The sequence below is a fragment of the Strix uralensis genome, chromosome 8, assembly GCF_047716275.1.
Source record: "Strix uralensis isolate ZFMK-TIS-50842 chromosome 8, bStrUra1, whole genome shotgun sequence".
Lineage (NCBI taxonomy): Eukaryota > Metazoa > Chordata > Aves > Strigiformes > Strigidae > Strix > Strix uralensis.
The window spans coordinates 7,676,727-7,699,441 of record NC_133979.1 but is presented as its reverse complement, the minus strand read 5'-3'; the positions used below and the strand labels follow the sequence as shown (position 1 = coordinate 7,699,441).

The following is a 22,715-nucleotide window of genomic DNA, read 5'->3' as shown; positions in this document are numbered from 1 at the left end:
AGCCAAGAAGCAGAAGCCCTCTGTGAATGTGACTTTTTACTAACCCCTCTGCATAGATGAAGAGGCCCACTGTCATAGAGCAAGTACAACCAAATCAAGAAGAAAAATCAGTTATTTCAACTATGATTAACAATTTAAATTGCAAGCTGGAGCCCAAGTAAGCATTGCTAATGTTAATCCATCAAACAAATCAAGCTTCATTAGTACAGACAAGATAAAATTCAAAGAGGGAGAGCTCCCCTTCTTTTAAAGACAGGCAGCACTGTTCAGCAAAAGCATGTGTGGAGCCTAATAGCTCTGCAGACCCTAATAGCTGTTCAAGAACAAACAAGTGAGAGTCTTGGGAAAGCAAACACCAGCCTGACTGAAACGAAAATCTCGCTTGCATTCCAGCATAGTACAACTTCAATGACCATCTCTTCATTTTTTTTTTTTTTATTCTGATATCCCAACACACAGTATTTGAAAATCGGTGCTTACTGCAGTGACATTTCACACATCCAAAAGGGACTGGAGAAGTCCATCGCGGGGGACTCATATCAAGATAAGCATTTTTAGATAATCATGAGATAACAAAACATTCTACTAACTCATCAGCAGATAGTCCAGACAAAATCCAGATTTAATCCAAATGAGAGTCTTACATCATTAGGTCAAACTAGGGTCTTCTACCATTTCATTAATTTTAAGAAAATAAACCTGTATGGTGTGTACTTTCTTTTTCCCAAAGAGCCCTGCCGGAATCCATACCTGGAGGAATGTGAGTGCTGCTCTCTGAAGTAAACATTCAGCATAGCAAATTTCTGCATGGATTTCCTCTAGTGTCACATGGAGAGGGGAAGAAAACAAATCAATCAGATGAAAAGTAATTAAAAAACACTTAGCCCATCAATAAAGGAGTAAGATCACAAAGCTCAAAATGAGAAAAATATTTTCCAAATTTGCTGTAGTGTTTCGGTTCTAGACTACTGAAGTAACTCCAAACACAAATGACACAAAGTTACAGAAACTTTGCAGGAATTTCTCTGGTGCTTTCCAGGAATTCCTGGATCTGGAACCTGTCTAGGCATTTTGATACTTTTTTCTAGGTTTTTCTTTACCCAGAAATTTTTGGAAATGCTGAGTCAGCAATCAACAAAAACAGCGATTTTGGCTGTGGTGGTGACAAGCAATTGCCAAAACACTGATCCAGCAAATGTTAAATCAGTGACCTCACAATCTGCAAAAACATGTTGTGTGAACAATTCTACACAATTCAAATTGCAGCAAAAAAAAAGAGGAAAACATGCACGTTAAAGATAATGTTACCTTCCGTAAAGTGTTCAAGGCTTTGTCTATGCACAAGGTTGTTGATAGAATCAGCTACTGTAGACTTCTTCCTAAATCTGCAGAAAAGTTCAGTTTGGTCATTCTGAACATGAAGCATCACCAAAAGAAAACAATATCTTTCAGCTGGCCACCCATACAGTCACTAACATACCTCTAGTGCTCACCAACCCTCTGTCACCATTTCTGGACTGAATTGCTCCACACTTACTTTTGACAGGTGGCTTGAGCTTCCTTCATTGTGTTTCCTGCATTCAGTATGTCCTGAGGATCAAATGTCATCATAGCTTGCATTTCCAATATGGTGGCATAAGTCAGTGCATGATACATACTATCTTTAGTTCTGAAAGAAACCACAAGATGCAAAGCAGAGCTGATTATGTAATTTCTTTTAAAAAACAAATACAAATCCAACTCCAGAAATTTATCAGCCTGATGGGAACAAGGTCTAAATGAACTAGGAATCAAACACAAAGGACATACAAAATAATCAACAAGCACTAACAGAGTGAAATCTGTACAAGAAATCATGTCTACAGCTCCAGTTCTAATAACTGTGCTAAAACGTTCCAATTATGAGCTGAGGATAGGTATTTAACATACATAAAGCACAAGGAATTAACCATGTGGCTAACCATTCAGGAATGGAGTATCTAATGAATACTACAACACATGACACAAATCCAGATATTTTTATTCTGATTTTGGACAGTTACTCGGGATAGACTCAAGGAGATAAGTAACACAATACTATGACCGTGGTCAAAGTACAAACTTCTTCCATCAGATCTCCCCACCAGCAGCATTCCAGTCTACGTCAAACATTACAGCTTTCTCCTTCTCTCCCCTTCAGCCAACCTTCCACCCCAATCTGTTCAACTTTAATATTATTCTCTGGGATTTCAGATGGTGCCTCTTCTGCAGAAAGCCAAAAACTTTGGCATTAGTGCAAGGAAAACAATTAACTCCTACATGCAGCCAATGCCAGCATCTTTCCTCTGGCAGGAAGAAGGGTTCATATATTGCACATGTTTACAGCATTCAGCCAGTACCTGTGTTTGGTATAATCCTCTGCAAATGAATCAAAATATCTTCAGGCGTAGAGGTTCAATCAAGACGACTTGGGAAATACGTTGAAGGGCAAGCTCACATGAATTCCTGCCACAGAAACTCTCTGTAGACCTTGCTAATTCACCCCTGACAAATAGCACAACTTAGGCAAATACTGCTAAAGAGCAACAGTTGCTATTTCAATTGTTTACACTTTTAGAATGGATCGGATAGTTCTATATGGGAGGGAATATTTAAAAATACTTGCAGTCAAACAAGTATATCCTTTTAACAAAATCTCCACCCTCAGTACACATATTCTCAATTCGTGTACTTCAGGTGTTTGTTTCTCAAAATAAGCCACTTAATTTTCTTTTTCTTTCAAGGAGAAAGTGGTGTGCCAGCAACGTGCCCTTGCTGCAAATAGGACTAATGGGCTACGTTAAGAGGAGTGTTGCTGCCAGCAGGTCGAGGGAGGTGATCCTTCTCCGCTGCTCAGCACTGGTGAAGCCACACCTGGAGTACTGTGTCCAGTTCTGGGCTCCTCAGCACATGGACATACTCGAGAAAGTCCAACGAAGGGCAATGAGGATGATGAAGGGACTGGAACATCTCTCCTATGAGGAAAGGCTGAGAGAGCTGGGACTGTTCTGCCTGGAGAAGAGAAAGCTCAGGGAGTTCCTATAACGTACAGAAATACCTGAAGGGAGGATGCAAAGAGGACGGAGCCAGGCTCTTTTCACCGGTGCCCAGTGACAGGACCAGAAGCAATGGGCACAAACTGAAACACTGAAGCTCTGTCTGAACATCAAGAAACACTTTTTTACTATCAGGGTGATCAAGCACTGGCACAGGTTGTCCAGATGTATCCTTGGAGATATTCAAGAGCCATCTGGACATGGTCGTGGGCAACCATGTCAAGGTGGCGCTGCTTGAGCACATGATCTCCAGAGGTCCCTTCCAACCTCAACCACTCTGATTCAGTGGTTCTCTTTTAAGTGGAAAAGCCAAACTTTTAAGACACCTCAATCCATTTAATTTCTCCCCTGGAAAGACACTTGCCTCTGCAGGTTTTGATACCTGGATTGAATTGAAAGATAATTTTAAGGATAATTTAAGACAATCCTATATTAATCAGTGATCTAATATCTCACTGTGGTGACTTGGATCCCTTTAAGTTTTCTAACAGTTCATACATTCTTATGCATTAATTGTTTGATTCAATGGATTAAAACACCCTTAATTATCCTCAGGTGTCCCTGATGTTTGGTTAAGTGTTTTTCAGAGCCAAAAAATAACCTTGCCTACATCTAACACAAGCCCTTCTCAATGACATTATGCAATAAAATCACCAAAGAAAAATTCAAGCAATGATACAATCCTGACTTTCTTTATATTTTTTGAGTTCTAGGGATTAAAATAATACCTAGCGCTGGTGCAGGGAGCCTTACACAGATAACTGGTTCTTCCCTTGTCAACGTTCATACTGACGACAAAGGGCTACTTTTTCCAATGTACACAGCACAGAGCAGACTGGCTGTACTGAAGAAATTTGCAGTGTACATCTTTAAGCCCCACTGCAGTCTGTGTTTTGTGGCTGTCCTTAATTCCTAGTTGCCCTCACCAAATCCACAGGTTACCTAACAAGCTGCTCTAACCAACATCTAAACCAATCTAGCAGAAAAGGCATTTTGGGAAATCATAGACTGCCATAAGTGCTATGAGCCCCAGACTACACTAACTTTCAGTACGCCACAGTCCATCTCATCTCCAATGTGAGTAAGAAGAACAGACAGATAATAGAGAAATTAGTTTAAAATCCAGTGGAGTCAGGACAGCTCTGTCTTTGCCTCCTACATCATGATTCTTTCAGTAGACTGATAATGTAAAGTAGAAAAAAAAAAAAAAAGAACACAGTATAAAATGCCAGCCTGATGAAGTGTTCTTGTTCATTTGATTACTCATCAGCCTCAGTGGGCGCAGAGGAACACACTTTATCTCATATTTATTAAAATAAAACCCTTCCAAAGGTTCAAATTCAAAGCATGGGGAAGGCACTAAAATAGTCCCCTTCCAAAATTTTAGAAATTTGTTTTCAAAATTAAAGCAGATAAATATTAAATTCACTGCTCTAAAAGAAAAATTGATACTTTTCACACATACATGGTGAAGACGGATTTCCATCTCCAGTAATTTGCTTCTGATACCAAATCAACCCTGCCCTAATCAATGGTTTCATCTATTTTGCTTCTAATATTTAAAGGAGATAATAATTAATGTTTTTCATTAGTCAACTGGTATTTATCAACACTCAAATTTAATCTTTTTTTTTCCAGGGGCTGGGAGGCGGGTAGAAATGCAACCAAATGTAAGAGTTATCTACGCTATTTATACTAACCATACAATTAAACTTGCCAGTTACATCCTGGCATACTGCCAGAAGTTTTAAGGCCTGCATTTTATATTGATGGATACAGAATGAAACTTGATAGCTTTTTTTCATCTTTTGATTCCTCAGCAGCACTTTCCCCAGAACATGGTTGGCATTAACAAGCCTTTATGACATAAATACAACTAATATTCTGATTAAAGACTTATCCCAGTAGTTGGTATCACATGGCTGAATAAGAGGATTATAAGTAATATCTTTAGGCACTCAGGGAGTTATGCCACATGCCTGTACTCCAACTACGGTGCAATCATTATCATCTTGTAGCACTGCCCCTTCTTGAGAGCTGTTGGAGAACGCTTTCATCCCTGCTTGAAAACAAGTACCTAAGTAAGGATGGTGACAGCTCTTCACTCCAGCTGAAGTATGAAAAAAATCAAAAAGCTTGGCTTGGTTTGACCTCAGAATTAACCCAGGGGCTAGTAATTTTTGTGAAAAACACAGTGCCCAAAACCTTTTTGTGGATCCTTTTACAGTAATCCAGAAGGCACGACATGCGTCACCAGGTTACAGAAACCCCAGGTTAAGGCCACGCCCTGATTTAGTATCAAGATGCTTCTAACAAATAAAACAAATCCAACAGTACAGAGTGAGAAAGACCCTCCACAGAGCAGCCAACAGTCCGTTCGTCCAGGTGTACCCAAGAGTGAGAGATCAAGGCCCAGATCAAAACTGCAACAAGAGAATGTGGTCACACTGGGCCTGAAGGCTTTCCTCATCTTTGATCAGAAGTTCCACCCAATGATCAAACAACCCGCTAGACCTACTGCATGGGCCTCCACAGAAACTCTCTGCTTTGAGGAAACGATATTTTCCAATAAAAACCTATTTTCTATGAAAACTCCCCACTAGCATTAAGTTTACAACTAGAAAAGACCATTCTAATCAGCCACCAACCTGGTTCCCTAGTTACCACAAGCTGCCAGAATGGTCTAAGTCTGGTCTAAGCCAAAAAGTTGCAGTTCAGCAAGAGAACCCCTGAGCCTTTTTGATCTAAGCCATTCTCCAAAATTCAGAACCTAGTAAGTTTTTCCAGCTAGGAGATGAAACCAATAATTAAGTCAGGTTTTGATAGCAATTTATTTATTTACAAACACTGTAAAAGTTATGTTCTTTGAACTCCAGGCTTAAAAAGAGAAAAAGAAACCTAGAAATAATGACCTTCTTCATGTTCTTGACGTTCTTTACAATAAATAGCTAACTCGAGCTTTCTGCAGAGCTGTGCACCATCTTTATCCAAACACTGTCTAGAGTTTCACTCTACCTCCATGTGCTTCCCCTTATTCTTTCACCACTCTGTTTGACAACCACACACCTTCTTTGTTAGTTCAGTTCCCAGAAAAAGCTCTTCCACCCCACTCAACAACCTCATGTTTGCTTTTGTTCTACATAGGCAAGAACATTTCACCACACCATGAAGACAGCCATTACAAAAGGCTGCCATTCCTTAGTAATTTCTTTAAACTTTTTAAAGATCAGAATATGCAAGATAACATTTAATATTGTAAACTGGGCTTGTATTAAAAATTCCAGTGACAGTAAATAGGTACCACAAAACTACACTATTCAGTAAGAGTTTCACAAGTAACTAGCAGCGCAGTAACACAATCTCTTCACAGGTACCTGAGGTACTCCCACATCAAAGGACTGAACTTACCTTTCAAACACAGTCATTCTAGAATTAACATTCCACCAAATGCTTTTGGAGACTATTTTCAGAATAAAGTCAACTGCCCAGAATGAATCATTCTCATATTGTTCTTATAATACTGCAAGCAGTAACACAGATGTGTTGCAGCTCATCCAATGATCCAGATTACTCTGTTATGAATTTATTATTTACCATTCTCCCAAGTGATCTGACATCAGCAAACCACCAGGTGATTATGTCATGCTTTTCTTCAGGATAACTATAAAAAAACTAAACATTTGTCTTGGGAAAGGGAAGATTCTCACCAGAAAACTCTTTAATTTATGATTATCTGTTTGCATTTACATGAGGGCTAAAATCTAGTCAGCTTTTAATCAATTTACTGTATGTATCTCGGAGTTGAGAAGGAAGATGAGATTTTTTTCCTCACTCCAGTGACTAGACAGTTTCAGTGTTACTCACTGCCACAGTTAGCAGGTTACATATTGAAAATCACTGCTGTGTTTGGTGACTGAATTTAAGGGATTTCTTAAGTGATCTTAGACTTAGTGTGAATACTCCATATAAAAGATTAATTGAATTAAACTTACTGCAGAAACCACAAGATAATTGGAGCCCACTATTGTATGATGATTGTTAATGACATGAAGAAAACTGACTCTAAAACCTAAAAGGTAGCTGAAGAAACATGAAAAGTTATGTAACATGAAGCAAAAATGCCAGATGAATTTTTTTATGAAATGAGATCTCTTCTTTATAATGGATTTGCTTTTCTAATAGGAAAAAAAGATCTTTACCTCAACACAAGTCTAGACACTATCCTCAGATATTTATTTTCAAGCTGCTAGGAAAGATCTTCCGATTTTAACTCTCATACATTGCCAAATCTGCTCTCAGTTACACATGGTACAAATCAGTTGAAAATACACTTATTGTGGAAGCCAACTGTGAGTAATTTAGTGAATCTGCAATAATGTAATACAGAGCAGAGTATGTCCTACAACATAAGCGGTAAAGCTGCAAAATCTATGATATGAAATTCTTTACAACCATGTAAAAACTGAAAAGTATTTATTTAAACAAAGATAGTATGTTTATGGACTGTGAAAACCAATTTCAAATCTCAGCACGCTAAAAGGCAACAGTGAGGAACTGATGACTCCTAAAGAAAATACTCAGTATTACCACATGTGCCCACTCTACAGCTTTTGTCATTCCCTAAAGAGATGGCATGTGTCCATAATGGATATCATCTGTGGGGAAATTTAGCATCCTGTTTCTGCATTACACTTGCAAAGATCCTAAGTCTGTATTTCCCTTACTGCCAAAGGCAACAGGAATAAGGGCCTCCTCATAACAACAGGCTGACATGAAAATTCAGTTTCAAAATGGTTTTGCAATGTGGAATAATGTCAGGTAGAAAAACAGAGTATCTGCTCATGAAATATGTTTTGCAAGGCCCAATAAAAGCTGAAGGAAAACCATATGCAATAGAAGAAAAATGGATTTACAGAAAAAAAAACCAACCTACAGCCTCACTAGCTTTTGCAGTGTTTTGGAAACCCCCTTCAATAAAATACCTCCCTGTTTTATGCTAAGCACTGAATAAGTATTTCCAGATGGGCACAGGGGCTTTACTATCAGTATTTAATGAAAACACAGTTATTCTTCTTACCATTTTTATGATAGCTTCTGATGATATATAGACACAAAACAACACTGCTGTGAATAAAACCAGTATTATTAATACAACTGAGCCTACAATTTATCATTAATGTCTTTCACAGAGTGTACTTAAGCTACAGATTCTGGCATCAAAGACTGAGGCTGATACCTCAAGCAGAACAGATATGTAGTGTTCACTACAGTTACCCCTGATGCATATCAAACACACACTACTGCATTACCTATGCATTTTACTTGTTTCATATTCCAGTGGCCTGAAAGAAGGCATGATGTATTTTGCTGATGGCTCAAAAATAAACAGAGCAAATTGGGGGAAAAAATGTGAATTAACCACAGACTTCAACAAGGCAAGAGCGCAGGTAACTTCAGGACAGGATATGAAAAATCACAGACATTGTTAAGAGACAACAATTTTTAGAAGCTACTTTATGACCCCGCTGCTTGCAGCTGGGCCACTCATTACATGCTGGGCTGCAACATAATTAGGAAACAGAGTACATGACCACAACACTGAATTGCAAAATAAGCTGTGAGAAAGTTTCTGCAAGTGGTTATTACAAAACAACAACAAAAAAGAATTCATACCTAAAGTAATGTGTCTCAAACCTGGCAATTCATAGTCAGTTGCTCATTTTGACACAAACTATAAATTCTCAATTTCTCACAGTATGCAGAAAAGCATGGGAAAGGAAAAAAAAAGGTATCAGAATATGGTTTTTACTGTTCAGAGCAAGAATCTCACATACCGTACTACAGCTGAGGGGTTACTTCTTTGGACAACAATTCTGTACTTTTTGTAGTTATCTTTGATCAATCTTGTTATTCACTCACCCCAAGTGTATTATTATTCTGACACTATTATTATTCAGACACTTATTCTGTCCTCCCCAAAACTTATCACATTAACTTACTGCCCCCTTCTGAACCAAAACCATGCAGTCTTATCAACTATTTGGAGAACTAGCTGTCTAGTCCTGAGAGATGGTGAAGCAAAGAAAAATAAACAGAGGAAAAATAGTAAAAGTAATCAACTTACTTTGCTTGTAAAGAAGCCAATGCATCCGCAAACTTGTTGTTAAGAAATAAATCCAGAGCTGCCATACACTCATGCAATGCCATGTTGAGGTCTGATGTAGGTGACCTGCCAGAAGAAGAGAGAATAAACTCAGCCCATCTGTTCTCCTTCTATCTGTGCATTACTGTTACATTTGAAACACCCTTCCTCCAGTTCTAGCCTTATTCCCCTGTATAATGTGCTATTCCATCTCTAGTGATTCAAAAAATGAAAGTTACTTCCATTATGTTTGTGGGATTTGGATTTTTTTAACTATGCTCTTACCCTGTGACACATGGAAAGCAATTTAAGTTTTGTACTTTCTGAAAATAAGATAAACTGCATGTAGTGTAAATAAGAACCTGGACATGCAGAAGTGGGAGCGTAGAAATTTGATGAGCTCAGGTATCAGGAACACAGAAGCACTGGGTGACAATGCACATCTGACTGTAAGGCTGACAAACACTACAGGCTAGTGACATTATGATCATGTTGTCACTTTAAGGATGAGACACTGCCAAACTGCATCAGATCATTGTATCAACTGCTACTGGAACATCTGCTTCATGTTCAGTATTGTTCCTGACCAGTAGACCACTACAGACTTGCAAGTGGGTTAAAATTTCACATTGTGTGTGCTCCTGGGAACATCACTGTCCCTAAGAAGTGCTACTGCACTCAAAAACCCCACTGCTGCATCTCAAAGTCAGAAGATTCTTAGTGGCTTACTCCGGCTGTATTTCTCTCCTTTAAAACATTCAGATGTCAGCCTGACCTGTCACAAGGGTTTTCAGCTGGTCTTTGGGTTACTGGCAACAGGATAATACAGAGCAACTGAATAAGTTTGGCCCAACTTCATCACCACCAGAACTGCTGGACAAAAAATCCACAGAAGAAACAGTAAGGCCTTGAACTAACAAAGTCAAGGTCACCTGGACAGTGTTAGGACAATTGAAACATCTGCCTCTAATGATCAAAGAGCTATACTGCACAAATATTTTGTGTATAAATCTGTACAAAAAAGCTCCCCCAACAAAATACAAACAAATCCTCATCATGTTCCTGACTCCGAACAGCTTAACTGATGGGATCTGTCTGTGACTTAAAAACTATGTTACTTCCTTAAAAAATGTCACAACACATAGCCTGCTGAAAGGAAAAACAGAAAGCAAAGTCCTGGTATCATCTTAAGGAGAAAACAGGGTAGCACAGACCAAACAGACAGCATCAGCAATAACCACTGACTGCAGCAGTGGTTTGTTTTTAAGAATAATGACCGCAAAGAAAAAAAGAGCATAATTATATATATGAAAGACAGGTTTATAAATTTGAGAGAAACATTATATGACACTGTTCATAGTGGTTGCTGTCATCACACTTCAGATACACTGCAAATCCTTCTGCACCCAAGAGACTCTCCAAGTGCTTTGCAAACATTGATTAACCAAATCTTGGCATCCATCTCATACAATATGCAACATCATGTCCACCTAACTATTCTGAGCCTTACTTCCTGTAGTAATTAAAACTTTGCCAATTATTTTTTACATGTATTACAATTCTTACCTGGCTTTTTAAAATCTGAGTCCCTGAACCAAATAGCATATTTAACACTATATAAAACATATTCTTGTCTGTTTTAAAATATTTAAACTAGGAACATTTTATCTGGGTTTTTTGTTTGCTTGTTTCTTGTCATACAGGAGAATTACCCTATTCAATACAAACAAACCATTTCAAAATATTCCTTTGAAACAGAAAGATGACAAAGAAAAAAACACCATTGAAGCTCAAAGCACAAATAAGATACATTAATTACTTGCAATCTTCTCTGGAGTAAGAATTATTAACAGAGTGCCACCCCCCAGCAGCAGCAAAAATACAGGCTGCACCCCTTCCTCATGCTCCAAGGAAACCTGACATTTGACATAGCTCCCAAGTAAAGGGCTTAAGACCTGAACACCACACACACCTCACATAAATGCTACAAATCATCATTTGTTGCTGTTAACAATAGGGAAGAAAAAACTTTAAACTAGAGAGTGCTAAGCATCTTAGCAAACTGATTAGTCATGCCTCAGTGGGCTGCAGCTTCTCTCCTGCTTTCAACAGCAAGATCAGAATTGCCTCTAAGCCAAATGGAAAATGCTGTGCACTGCTACTTACCTTTCTGCTAAATCTCTTGTGTTTTCTGACATAGTCATTTGTATGCCCACTCAGCATTTAGGCACGAACATCTAGCAGCAGCACTCGGTGCTACTTAACCAGCTCGGAGCGACAGTCACACTGCGAGCACAGGGTAGGGCAGCGCCTGCTGCCAGCGATACTGTACTCCCTGATTGGTCATTATGGATGATACGATGAGAGTTAAGAGCATCGCTAGTTCACTTAGAATATACTACAAATGAGTGATTTGGAAGCCAGTCCACGACACATGAAGTTCATATAGAGTGGTAACACTCTAATGTAGAAGGTGCTGGCAGCTGCCAGTGTATCTTTGATGTACAGACTTGTCTGAAATTTGTGGCAGCATCAGTTACCTTTCATTCGGTACAAATTAGACAGAAGTCAACTATCCCTGCAATTACAGATCTGAAGCAACAAAAATTACTGCATGCAGCAGTAGACCACATTGGAAACCCATGAACCAGAATGGAGAACCAAATGAGGCCAGCTGACATGCCGGAGAATTGAGGCACTGATTGCTGCAAATGCGAGAGGCAAGAGAGACAAGAAAGTACTTCTCAGTAAGGATTCTCCACAAAACAGGCTTCAATCCATCAACCAAACTGCTGCTTTTTGTTGGTTCCTGTAACTTTGAGAGGTAGTGAGACCTTACACGTTCTTTGTAAAAATATCTCTTTAATGCCATGCAAAATCAAGCAAATTGGCATAAACAATTTGATCAGTGGAGTGAGCTCATCTGGCTGATTTTGCCCAAAATAAATTAGTGTATGCTCCCAAACTGCTTTGCTGTCATGTCAGCAGTACTGGTCCTGTACATAAGAAGGGTAGCTACAAGCTGCAAAACCAGTCATCTCTCTCATTACACCAGCTGGACCATACAAGTTGATTAGCTATGATCTACTTAGATAAGTTAGTTTGTCCAAGAGCATCTACTGTTAAAAATTACACAGGTCTTTTCTCCTATACATGCTGTTATTTGTTAGATTTCACAAAGCGGTACCAATAATGAAGACATCAACTGCTGAAGGAAGACCCAAAAATGATAAACAAGTGAAGGATAATATCAGGAAGATACTCTGAAAACATTAACATACCTGATTAAATCTTGCTATTTTTATGACATCCTCTACAGGAAAAGCCTGTGCTGCATTTGGTATAAAAATTATTGTAATAGATCCATAGGCTGCCCCATTAATGACTCCATTACACGTTTGTAACAGCACTATGTACCTGGCCACAGCAGGAGATAAAAGACATTAACTGGGTTGTTTTTCCCCAGTTGGGAATAACTACTGGTTACAACTTTAAATTAACCCAGGTGCTTCCACGGCAGGATCATGAGCTACTTTGAAAAGATTATTCATCATTTTCACTAGCTGTTTATACAATTTATAATTTATACTGTATTCTCCAAACAGTCTTTAAAGTTCTGTAAGGTGAAGGCTCTGGCTGTTTCCGCCAAGTTCTTCAAGACTTGAGTTGGCAGGTTTTTATTTGAATACCACTTCTCTGGAAACAATTATACACTCAGACAACCTTCAGCACGCAACCTGTCTTTCCCCACATGTATCAAGGTTTTCTTTTAACTAAAGACAACAAATGTAAAAAATTAAGATATGAAATATTTCCAAATTTAGGCCATTTCCCCCTTGGTTTCAGAATGTTCTTTCCTTTTTTTGCTTTTTAGCAGCAGGTCTTGCAAGGACAGTCATATGGTTCTCACTGTGATTTTATCATTTATGAAATCATCGTTCTCTGCCCTGGGGACCATGACTGAGGGTGCTTCACAAATCATAATTACAGTACATCCTGTGACTTCAGGTAAGACCTGATCTCCTTACTCCACTGCATCGCCATTGTCTCTAGTCAGAAGTGCAATTACTCGTGACATCCTAGGCAATGCCCTTTTTATTTAAATATCAAATCCTTTTTATGCCAACAGCAACACCAAACAAAATTAGTACGTAGAACTAAGCAAAATTAGATTTCTGAATATTAATAAAAAGTAAAGCATTTTCAAAAGTAAAGAATCATGATGTCTTCCATGGTCAAAAGGAGGAGGAAGCAAGGCTTTTTTAAGCATGGGAGTTACCATATTTCTGCATAATTTTATTTCACTTTGTGCATGATGTTGACTGGTTTCTTACTATAAGTTTGCAGCACATATGCTTTATGAGTTATCATTGGGTTTTATAGATTTCTTCAATAAAAAGGATCTTGAACCTTGTATTCTGCAAAATGCTGAACTACTGTGTCATTTGACCTCAGTAATAATTATCAGAACTTCGCAAAAAAAGGTAAATCTGAAGTTTGTGCCTTTATAGTAATGCTTTTAATAGTAATTCAAGAGCTCCTCCAGTATTGTGAAACACTGAAAGCAAGTTAAATCAGTCATATCCTAAAATATGGATACATTTCTCTGCCAAATCTACATTATCTGCATAAGTCAGCTGAGGTAGCGTGCATGGGCAACTTCATTTGGAGGAAGAGAATAAAATAGAGAGTTTTAAGCACAACTGAGCTAAACCAGTACTTGATGAGAAACCACCACAGAGAAGACCAAACGCTGGTGACTCAGTAGTTGACTCTCTTCATTATCAGGAGACTCCTTGGAGTGGGGAGCAGTGGAAGCACATCCTGTTTTCCCAAATATAGGCTAGTCCCAAGCACATAAAGCAAATGAGATGCAAGATCAGAGAAAAGCGTCTAATGGAAAGATTGTATTTCCATTCCAAAGCAACTTCACAGCAAAATCTCTGTAAGCATACTAGAGACCTTCTATCTCAGGGGCTCGAACAGCACCAGCACAATTGGGCTCAGTAATGACTGACACTGCTTTCATCTTATTCAGAAACATCAACAAAGCTACTCTAGTGAATACCAACCTGGGTTCTGGGTTGATTGGTGCAGTAACTCTACCTAAACTGCACAGCTGGCTTCTGCTCCTGCTGTCTCACTGAAACATTTCTTCTGCAACACAACAGAAACCACTCAGCACCCAGCCTTACTACATGGAAGGCGACGAGAACGCAGCGTTTATCTGAAGGGTTACAATTTCAGTTTCCTGTTAAGTCATTTTGAAGTATTTGCTCTTATAGTCAACAATTTGGACAATACAGTGTTTTGGCCTCCTTTACTCCCTTTAAATCAAGGACTCTCTGTTTCCATTTCTGCATGATAATGCTAAGGCAGCACAAACACTCAGCACTGGTAGAACAGACTGGGCTGCACCAACACATTTTTTTGCAGCTCTTTTAAGCTACCTGCATCAATAGTGAACACCTGGCAGCACACCTTACAACTACGGTGGTGGAGAGCTCAGTATGTACAGAGAAACAACAATTAGCATTACATTCTCTCTGTCTTTACAAAGACATTTAAAGAGGGTTGCTTCTAGCCATGTAGTCAGAAAAAAAGTAATAAATTCTTAAACAACCTCTTTACAGAGTATGAAATAGAACTGAATAGAGATTAGTCTCCCACACCCAAAGCAGCTTCATTTTTTCCAAAGAGGAAGAAGTAGTAAAACCATATAGCTCCCTACAAACACTGTGCCACTCAGGCTACCAAAGCTCCATCAGTGCTAACACTTCACTAACACTTCAACCATTCACAGATGTGATGAACACCCCAGAGCACATTTCAAATTTTAGGATTTCAGTTCTTAACAAAAAAACATCTAAAGACACTGCCAACCTTTGAACATAACCTGGCTTGCTGACACCCTGACACAGGCCACCATGTGTGGTGGGTACTGTTGCTGGCACCCAGGTGTCCTTCTCATTGTATGTTTTCAAAAATATCACCACTGAATATAGAAATTCTTGCCATGACACCGCTGTCTGTTCTCATAATGCTGGATAATCTCAAAGACATTAGGAGATACCAGAACACACCTGGGGTTGGTCACTTGAGCCTTTTCAAGTTTGCCAGGTTATTCCTAAATTGATGACTACTTCTTTTCTAAAATGACTGCTTTGAGCAACACTGTGTTACAAATGTTCTGAGCCTGAGACTGAAAAAAATCTCTACATTCAAAGAAAACAAAAAGCACATCACTTGGGAAGAATTCTTTTCCTCTTCTGCAAATATTTCCAAAACCACATGAGATCAAAAAATAATCTCAGATGAACAGCTCATTACCATGAAAAGGAGAACCAGTAAGCAGTTCTCAATAATTTACTATTCAGTTTTCAGACAATACAGGAATTTCTTCATAATTCAAAAACAAATAAATTAATGCAAGAAAATGAATTCTACCATATCCTTTCCTGTTCCATGTGCCAAGCTAGTAATACCTCAGCATTTACCTTTCTGTGTTCTTGAACACGTTTCTGGCCTGTGACTAAGACTCCTCAGTGCTGCCGAAATACCACTACTTCTCACAACAAAGCAATTGAAAGGTTTCAATAATCATGCTCTCCAAATATTCTGTATAGAGAAACAACAGCAATGAAATTCTGGAATTCAGGAGATCTTCGTCAGTATTTCAAGTTGTACACAGACTATGACACAGTTTATTTTTGAGGTTAACTCTGCTCTGAAACCACCAAGTTGTTGATGCCTTGGCAATGCCAAAGGTCTTTTGTTAAAGATGCTGAAACCTTCAGCCCTTCTGTTTCAGCAAAAGCTCACACAACAAAGGGATGTGGCAAAGCAGTCAAGTGAGCAGAACAAAGTCCAGGGAATCAGTAGACTTATGTTTTGCCCTTGGTTCCACCACTGTTTAACTTGAACCAAGCAGGATCTAATTTGCATTATGTTCTCATCCTGTATTTGAACGGGCAAACAACGCAATAAATTCATTAAGATAGGTTTGTTCAGACAAATAAAGAGTATTGATGCCGTTTTTGCAGTTCCCTTTCCGTATTGTACTGCCATGACTGCTCTCAGAGGGCTAAATGCACCATTGTGGGTGATTATTCCCAGTCAGTAGAACTGCCTGCATCAGAGAGAATGAAAAAAAAAAAGAACCAAAACCAAACCAATATAGTCTGGCAAATTACAAATTATCAACCCAAGCACCCTGGAACTGTAATAACCTATTGGAATGTACACAGTAAAAATTAGCTCACACAGGGTCAAAATTAAAAAACCCCAAATATATCCAGCATTAAAGAAATTTACAGGAATGCTGCAATTATGAGTAAATTTTCATCATAAATCAGTCTGTATTGATGCCTAGCAAGTTTTAACAGCTCTTCTTTTTAAATTCAGATGCTCTACAATCTTTGTCACTGAAGGACAGATGTGATTCATATCATGCCTTTTCATTTTTTAAGAGTCTTAAGGTCTTTAGACAACCTTACAATACCCATTTGCTCTTTTCTCAAAGTCCTTTAACTTCTTACAGTTTTACTGCCTCTGGTCAACCTACACTTCTGACACAGTTACTCTTGATTTTTAAAGGTCTAATGCTGTTCATATTAGAACTAATGAAAAATCAACATGAGCTGCACTAGACCACTGTCTTGCAATGGTGTTGAGCACATCCAGGTACCCAGCAAACAAACAAACAAAGCATTAAGCAAAATGCAAGCTCATGTCTGCCGCATTCATGGTAAGAATCCAGACAAAATCTGTGAGATTTGCTTTTGAAGGACTGCAAGATCAAGGTAGGGGTCTGTATTATTTCTGAAATAAGGTAGAGTGAGAATTCGGACAATTTTCCCTTTTGGTTGGATTCTGCACTACCTAGCGACAATAAAGACTGACTGGTAGGTCACAAAATAGTTACCTATGCATTTTCAGCGTTTTGTAAACTCTGGTTTGTATTTTTTTATGCTTACACTTTACTTCTTTCCCAAAAGGCATTTTCCTGCAGTACTTAATATGAGCTGAAACGTCTCTTGGTTTGGTATTTGGTTTTGTTTGATTTGGGGGTTTTTTTGCATTAAATCTATGCAAAGCATTTTCAAAATAAGTTATTCGGTAACATGTTTTATTGCAACTTGAAAAAAGAATCGTGCTTTTGTTTCAATTCCATTGCTGAACTGTACTTTAGGTTCTCATAAAAAATATAGGAATCACATCAAATACTTCAACCAATAAGGAATTGTTTCTTTACCTTTAATCATTGCTTTACATGAAATTTCAGATTATGGTTCCCTGAGAGCTTCCAACAGACTGACTTCATATTGCAAGAGTCATCTGCAAAGCATACTTCACGGTACCTTGACCAATAACAACGCCACTTTCTCTCCAATTAAGTAAAAATTCAAGCATAGCCCCTCAATATGCCTTTAACTCTTGAACCTGCCTATTGAATCAATACTCAAGAACAAAAAAGAAGTACTAGTAACAAGTTTTCTTGACACTCAGTATTTCTAAACCCCTTTTGAAGAGTTATTCTTAGGCATAACAGCTTCAAGAAGCAGACAGTTACTATTCTCTCCATTGCAGAGTGCAGAAAAAACTAAGCAAGCTACCTGAGGATAAAAAAAACACCAAAAAAAAAAAAAGCAAGGCTGATTTTGAACTTTGAATCAGAGCAGTCTGGGATCTTTCTGGCATTTTTCTTCCCCTTTCTGACAGGAAACACAGACTGGTCAAAATTAAAAAGTTTGATGCAGACATAGGGAGAAGATTTCATCAGTTCAGGGTGACAACTTTAGTTAAGAGCTAAAGAAATATAAAATTTCATGCAAGTTCAGTATTTCATTCTATTTGATTTGCATTCTAGATTCAAGCCATTAAGTCAAGTATATCTGAATGACCATCCTAACATTCAGACCCTCTTCTGATCGCTTTCTCCACAAAAGATGACTGAAAGTTTTATTATCAAAGTGAAGACAAAAGCTGAAAATCTGCAAAATGGGAGGTCATCTTTCATCACCCTTACTCAAAAAATCTGGCATTCACTCTTCAGTTCCAACCACTCCACTAGATCATCGTGTCCTCCAACTATGAGCTAATAATTTCAACCTATTCCCGAAACATATCTGAAACCTAAGAAACTACAAGCTCAACGCTGTGAAGACACCGTCTAGGAGCTTCATCAGGGTTTTAAAGGCACATTTTAAGTAAAAACTGAACTACAATAAGGAAATAATAGAATTGTATCTTAGAAATAGTAATATTTTTTTTCCAAAAATTAACAAAAATCCTGATATATATATTTTCAACATTTTGTAGCATGGTAGCCAAAACCTCTGAAACACTTTACATCCCGGTGCAACACTGGAACGTGGCAGTTGGTTCCAGTAGATGGAGCTACAGAAAGGTGATGAGGACCCAGCACCAAGTTCTCTAGCAGCTTCAATAACACAGCCTGACTTTTGGGACAACCTGCCCAATCTAGCAAAATTCAGCCAACTCCTTCCTGCTTCTGAACATTTTTGCAAACATTCTTCTGTACGATCAAAACTTTCTGAAGTGCAATGGAGTCATAGTCGCAGTCTCTCAGCCTTTGCTGCTACTATTGTCAATGCAAACAGAAGACCTGGAAGTCGTTTAATGATAACATTTAAAATCATTATTGCAAACATACGGCCCACCTTCCCACCCTGGAGAATGAAAAAAAATGTATTTTTTTTTAAATTTAAAATCTGGTCCATTAAAGAATTATCAAGACAGAACATGGCAACAAAACGGTGTAAAGTTGTTAAAAATACTAATACACATGCTACTTTGGATCATTAGCACGTCTAACACTCTGTATTTTTTAATCTTACAGGACTCTGCTGCTTTAAGTGCCACTAGACCTCCACTCTCTGTAATAACTCTAACATTAATATAGATGCCACCAAAAAACGTGCACTATTGTGTTGCTTATATAATCAAAACATTCAGGAAATGTTTTCCATCATGGTTTCTGCAGACAAACTAAAGTCTTGGGCTGATGTTTGCTGTTTTCAACTTTAAGATACAGGCAAAGCATGCAGACAAAGACAGAGCAAAACACCACTTTCAACACTTCATGAAGAGCCACCAACAGACCCTTTACCACTCTTGTAAGCAGAGATATGATTTGCTGACCTCCAACAACGGCACTCTTAAAGGTTTCTACTCCTGCACAGATTATAAAGCAGATTATTTCAAAAGTCTTCTGTCAAACAGGGAATCCACAAACAGGCCTTTAACACAGCCATATCTAAAACTGAACATGCCGTCATCACCTGGGAAGAATGTTATTTGCACACTGATTCAGCTTTTGAAGAAACAACTCCCTCACACGCACGCAATGGAAGTTTATGTGTTTTAGGGGCAGTAGGAGTGCACACGTGGAAAGGATTAAGTTATCCACCTGCAGCTCCTTCCTGAGGGTGAGCAAGAAGGCATTGAGTTACAGAGTCATTAACGCCAGTGTTTCACTGTCAAGGTGTGTTGCAAGCTGTGCAAACAGGGGCTCAAGGAAAAGGACCTGGTTTTCCACAGAGTTCAGAGACACGACACCGCTCTTAAACAACACCTTGAAGACCAAAGTTAATTTGCATGTAACTACTGAAGGACTGCAGCACAGGTATGTAATTAGCTGAAGCTAATGCTTTTATCTAAGAAAAAAAAAAAAGCCCTGAAAGTGCAAAAAAAACAGTTTCTGCCCCTTCAGAGGACGCGTTCAGGTCGGTAAGCAGACGGACAGGGCCGTTTCCCCCGGTGGGGAGCGGTTCGGCGGCAGGAGCGACCGACGGTGCCAGCTCGGGCTGCACCCGGGGGCAGCGGCCCGGCGGCCCCGGCCTCGCCTCGGGGCAGGACCGGCCCCACGGCCGCAGCCGGGAGACGAGGCGGGCTGGAGCTCCAAAGGCACCGGCTCCCCGCAGCCAGTCGGGAGTCATTCACAGAGGGACCAAACTCGATTTGCAGGCTTCAGACCAAGGCGGACTGCTTATCCGGGAAACGAGCCGCCCTCACCCCCCTCCCCCGGGGCACCGACCACACCAGCGCCTCCTGCGACCAGACCCTCGGCTTCGGCCCGCACGGGGACGGGCGTTCCCGCCGGGGCCGCCCCCTCCTCCCGCCCGGGACGGAGCGTTCCCAAAGACCCGGGGGAGGCAGCGCCGCTCCCAGGGGACACCCCACCCGGCCCCGCCGGGGGCTGCGGGCGCTGGCTGTGGCGGGAGAGACCCCGCAGCCCCTCACGGCCTAAGGTACCGGCCGCGGCCCCCCCGCCCCGCCTCAGCCCCGTACCGGGCGTCGCCGCTGCCGCTGTTGTCCGCGCGGGAGTCCATGGAGGCGTCGCGAAGGGCGTCCCCGGCTCCAGAAGCTGCGGGAGGAGAGGCCGGAGCCGAGGGCTGGCAGAGCTGCTGTTCCCCGGCGCGGGCGGCAGCCGCAGCCACCTCGCATGGTGTGAAGCGGCGGCAAGCGGCGAGCCTCGGCGCATGTTCGGGCAGGGCCGGGCCCGGGCGGAGGGGCCGCCCCCGCAGGTGAGCGGCTGCGGCGGCAGCGCCCGCCCCTCCGCCCTCAGGGCCAGGGGGACTGCCCCGACCGCGGCAGCCTGCCGGGGGGACGGGGATAACGCGGTAAAAACGGCGGCACCTGGGCGTGTCGCTGGTGCAGGAGTGGGGGCTCGGCTGTAAGGGATGAGGGGGGTCAGGCAGCTGTTAAACTGAGGGAAGGGAGGCCTGGCGGGAGCCCAGAACAGGTGAGAGGGAGGCCCGCATTATTATCATCATCATGTGCTAGAATTAGAGTCATTAATTCCTCTTGAAAAAAAAATCAGGAGGAAAACATAATTCACATTTAGCTGAGTTTTAGCCACATCTAGCTCTCAGAGCCTGCGTCCAGGAAGTGTTTGCCTTGGTGGAGCCCTCCACCCCAAAAGACAATGGTCAGTACAAAAGGAGTAACACCCAACAGTGCTTACATTTCAAATTTATCAGTTTATGAACAAATTATGTAGAGTACATAGTTAAAAAAAACTAAACCAACTGAAATTACAAATAGAGATGTTTTAATTTGGCCACTACATATATTATAATCATATCAGTCATGCAGCTTCAGGGTTAAAGGGATCACAGTTCAGAAGAGATTAACAAAAGAAAGGAGTTTGTGGAAGGAAATTAATAGGGGGAAGGAAGGTAAAGGTACACATGGCCAAGGGAGTGGCAGGACAAACAGAAGGACTTGGTTGACATGAAGAAACAATGAGCACATTAATGAGAACAGTGGGCGTATAAGGTTAAAAAAAAAAGAATTTATTAGCTGAACACTGACAATGTGGTTCGTGATGTGTAGAGCGAGAAGTAGGCAGCAGGCCTGCCTCACACTCCAGTGCACGGGGTGCAGCTATCGAGAGAGAGAGAAGCTAAGACTGAAGAGAGCACATTTGATCAATTTGAAAGTGATTCTTTAGTCTGACAACAGGCAAAAATTCATCATTGTCTTAGTTAAATGAAACATTTTATATCAATGAGAGATGTTGTGAGGAGTGGCGACAAGTACCTTCACAGAGCTATTTTGGTGCAGATGCAAAACCAAGTTTTTCAGCATGAAATACCTGTTATTTAGTTTTTTGAATTGTGAAGCTCATACACTCTAGCTCACAGCCTTCATAATGGAGACTTCCTGTGTAGTTCTATGCTTTAGATAAAACCCATTTTCAATAGCCAGTCACATGTAACCCCAAAACATTTTTATTAGTCACCACCCTAGAATATACTCTAAACTGCTTTTTACAACTTTCAGGAATTCTGTGTTGTAGGGACAAAGTTGAAAAGGCTAAAACATAAGGACAGATTTGCATCATTAGCTTACCTGCAGTTCAAATTAGTTATTGAACAGAACAGTTGTGCTTTTAATATCTGACAGTAAAATAAATTAAATATTTAAAGATAAATTGATAGCACATTAAGGAAAATTAGATAATTTAAATCTACAACTAACATTCAGTTGGTACTTTTACACACAGTTTTTTGATTCCGGACCACCAGTTTGAACCTCAACCAAGTTATTTATTCAGCCAAAGTTATTACTAGATGTGGGCCCAAAATAGGATTCATACTCCAAACCCCTCAGAACTGTCTGGAACTCAGACTGTAGTTAATATTACAGAAGAGCATTTAAGAATAAGGAGGTATTAACAGAGCTTCAGATAAGTATTTAAAAAAAAAAATTGACAAGAAGGATTTTACCTAAAAATCCATTGAGCTTTTTAAAATTATTTTTTTCTGTGTAAGTGGCCACACCTGTTCAGGGAACATCTCAAGAGAGACTGCATTGTGTGGAAAACAATCCTAAAAACCTTTTGGCTTTGAACGCAAGTTGTTCAATGCTACACAATCTCAACAGAATAAATAATGAATCTGTCCACATAGGAAAATCAGTCTAAGTGGATCAGGACGAATCCTTTTATTGACTTGGGTGCTGTCAGATAC

General features: G+C 40.0%; 1 protein-coding gene across 2 annotated transcripts in view; it reads right to left on the bottom strand.

Annotated features, from left to right (window-relative positions):
* TTC39A (tetratricopeptide repeat domain 39A) overlaps nt 1-20,687 on the bottom strand; it is a 48,597-nt gene extending 27,910 nt beyond the window's left edge. For both annotated transcript variants that reach the window (XM_074876076.1, XM_074876077.1), the window contains exons 1-5: nt 20,530-20,687; nt 9,199-9,303; nt 1,538-1,669; nt 1,309-1,385; nt 751-818 (exon numbers count right to left, since the gene is read on the bottom strand). In XM_074876076.1, coding sequence (XP_074732177.1) covers nt 751-818; nt 1,309-1,385; nt 1,538-1,669; nt 9,199-9,303; nt 20,530-20,570 — 423 coding nt within the window. In that variant the 5' untranslated portion in view covers nt 20,571-20,687. The remainder of the gene's footprint in view (nt 1-750; nt 819-1,308; nt 1,386-1,537; nt 1,670-9,198; nt 9,304-20,529) is intronic.
* Nucleotides 20,688-22,715: the final 2,028 nt, after the last annotated feature.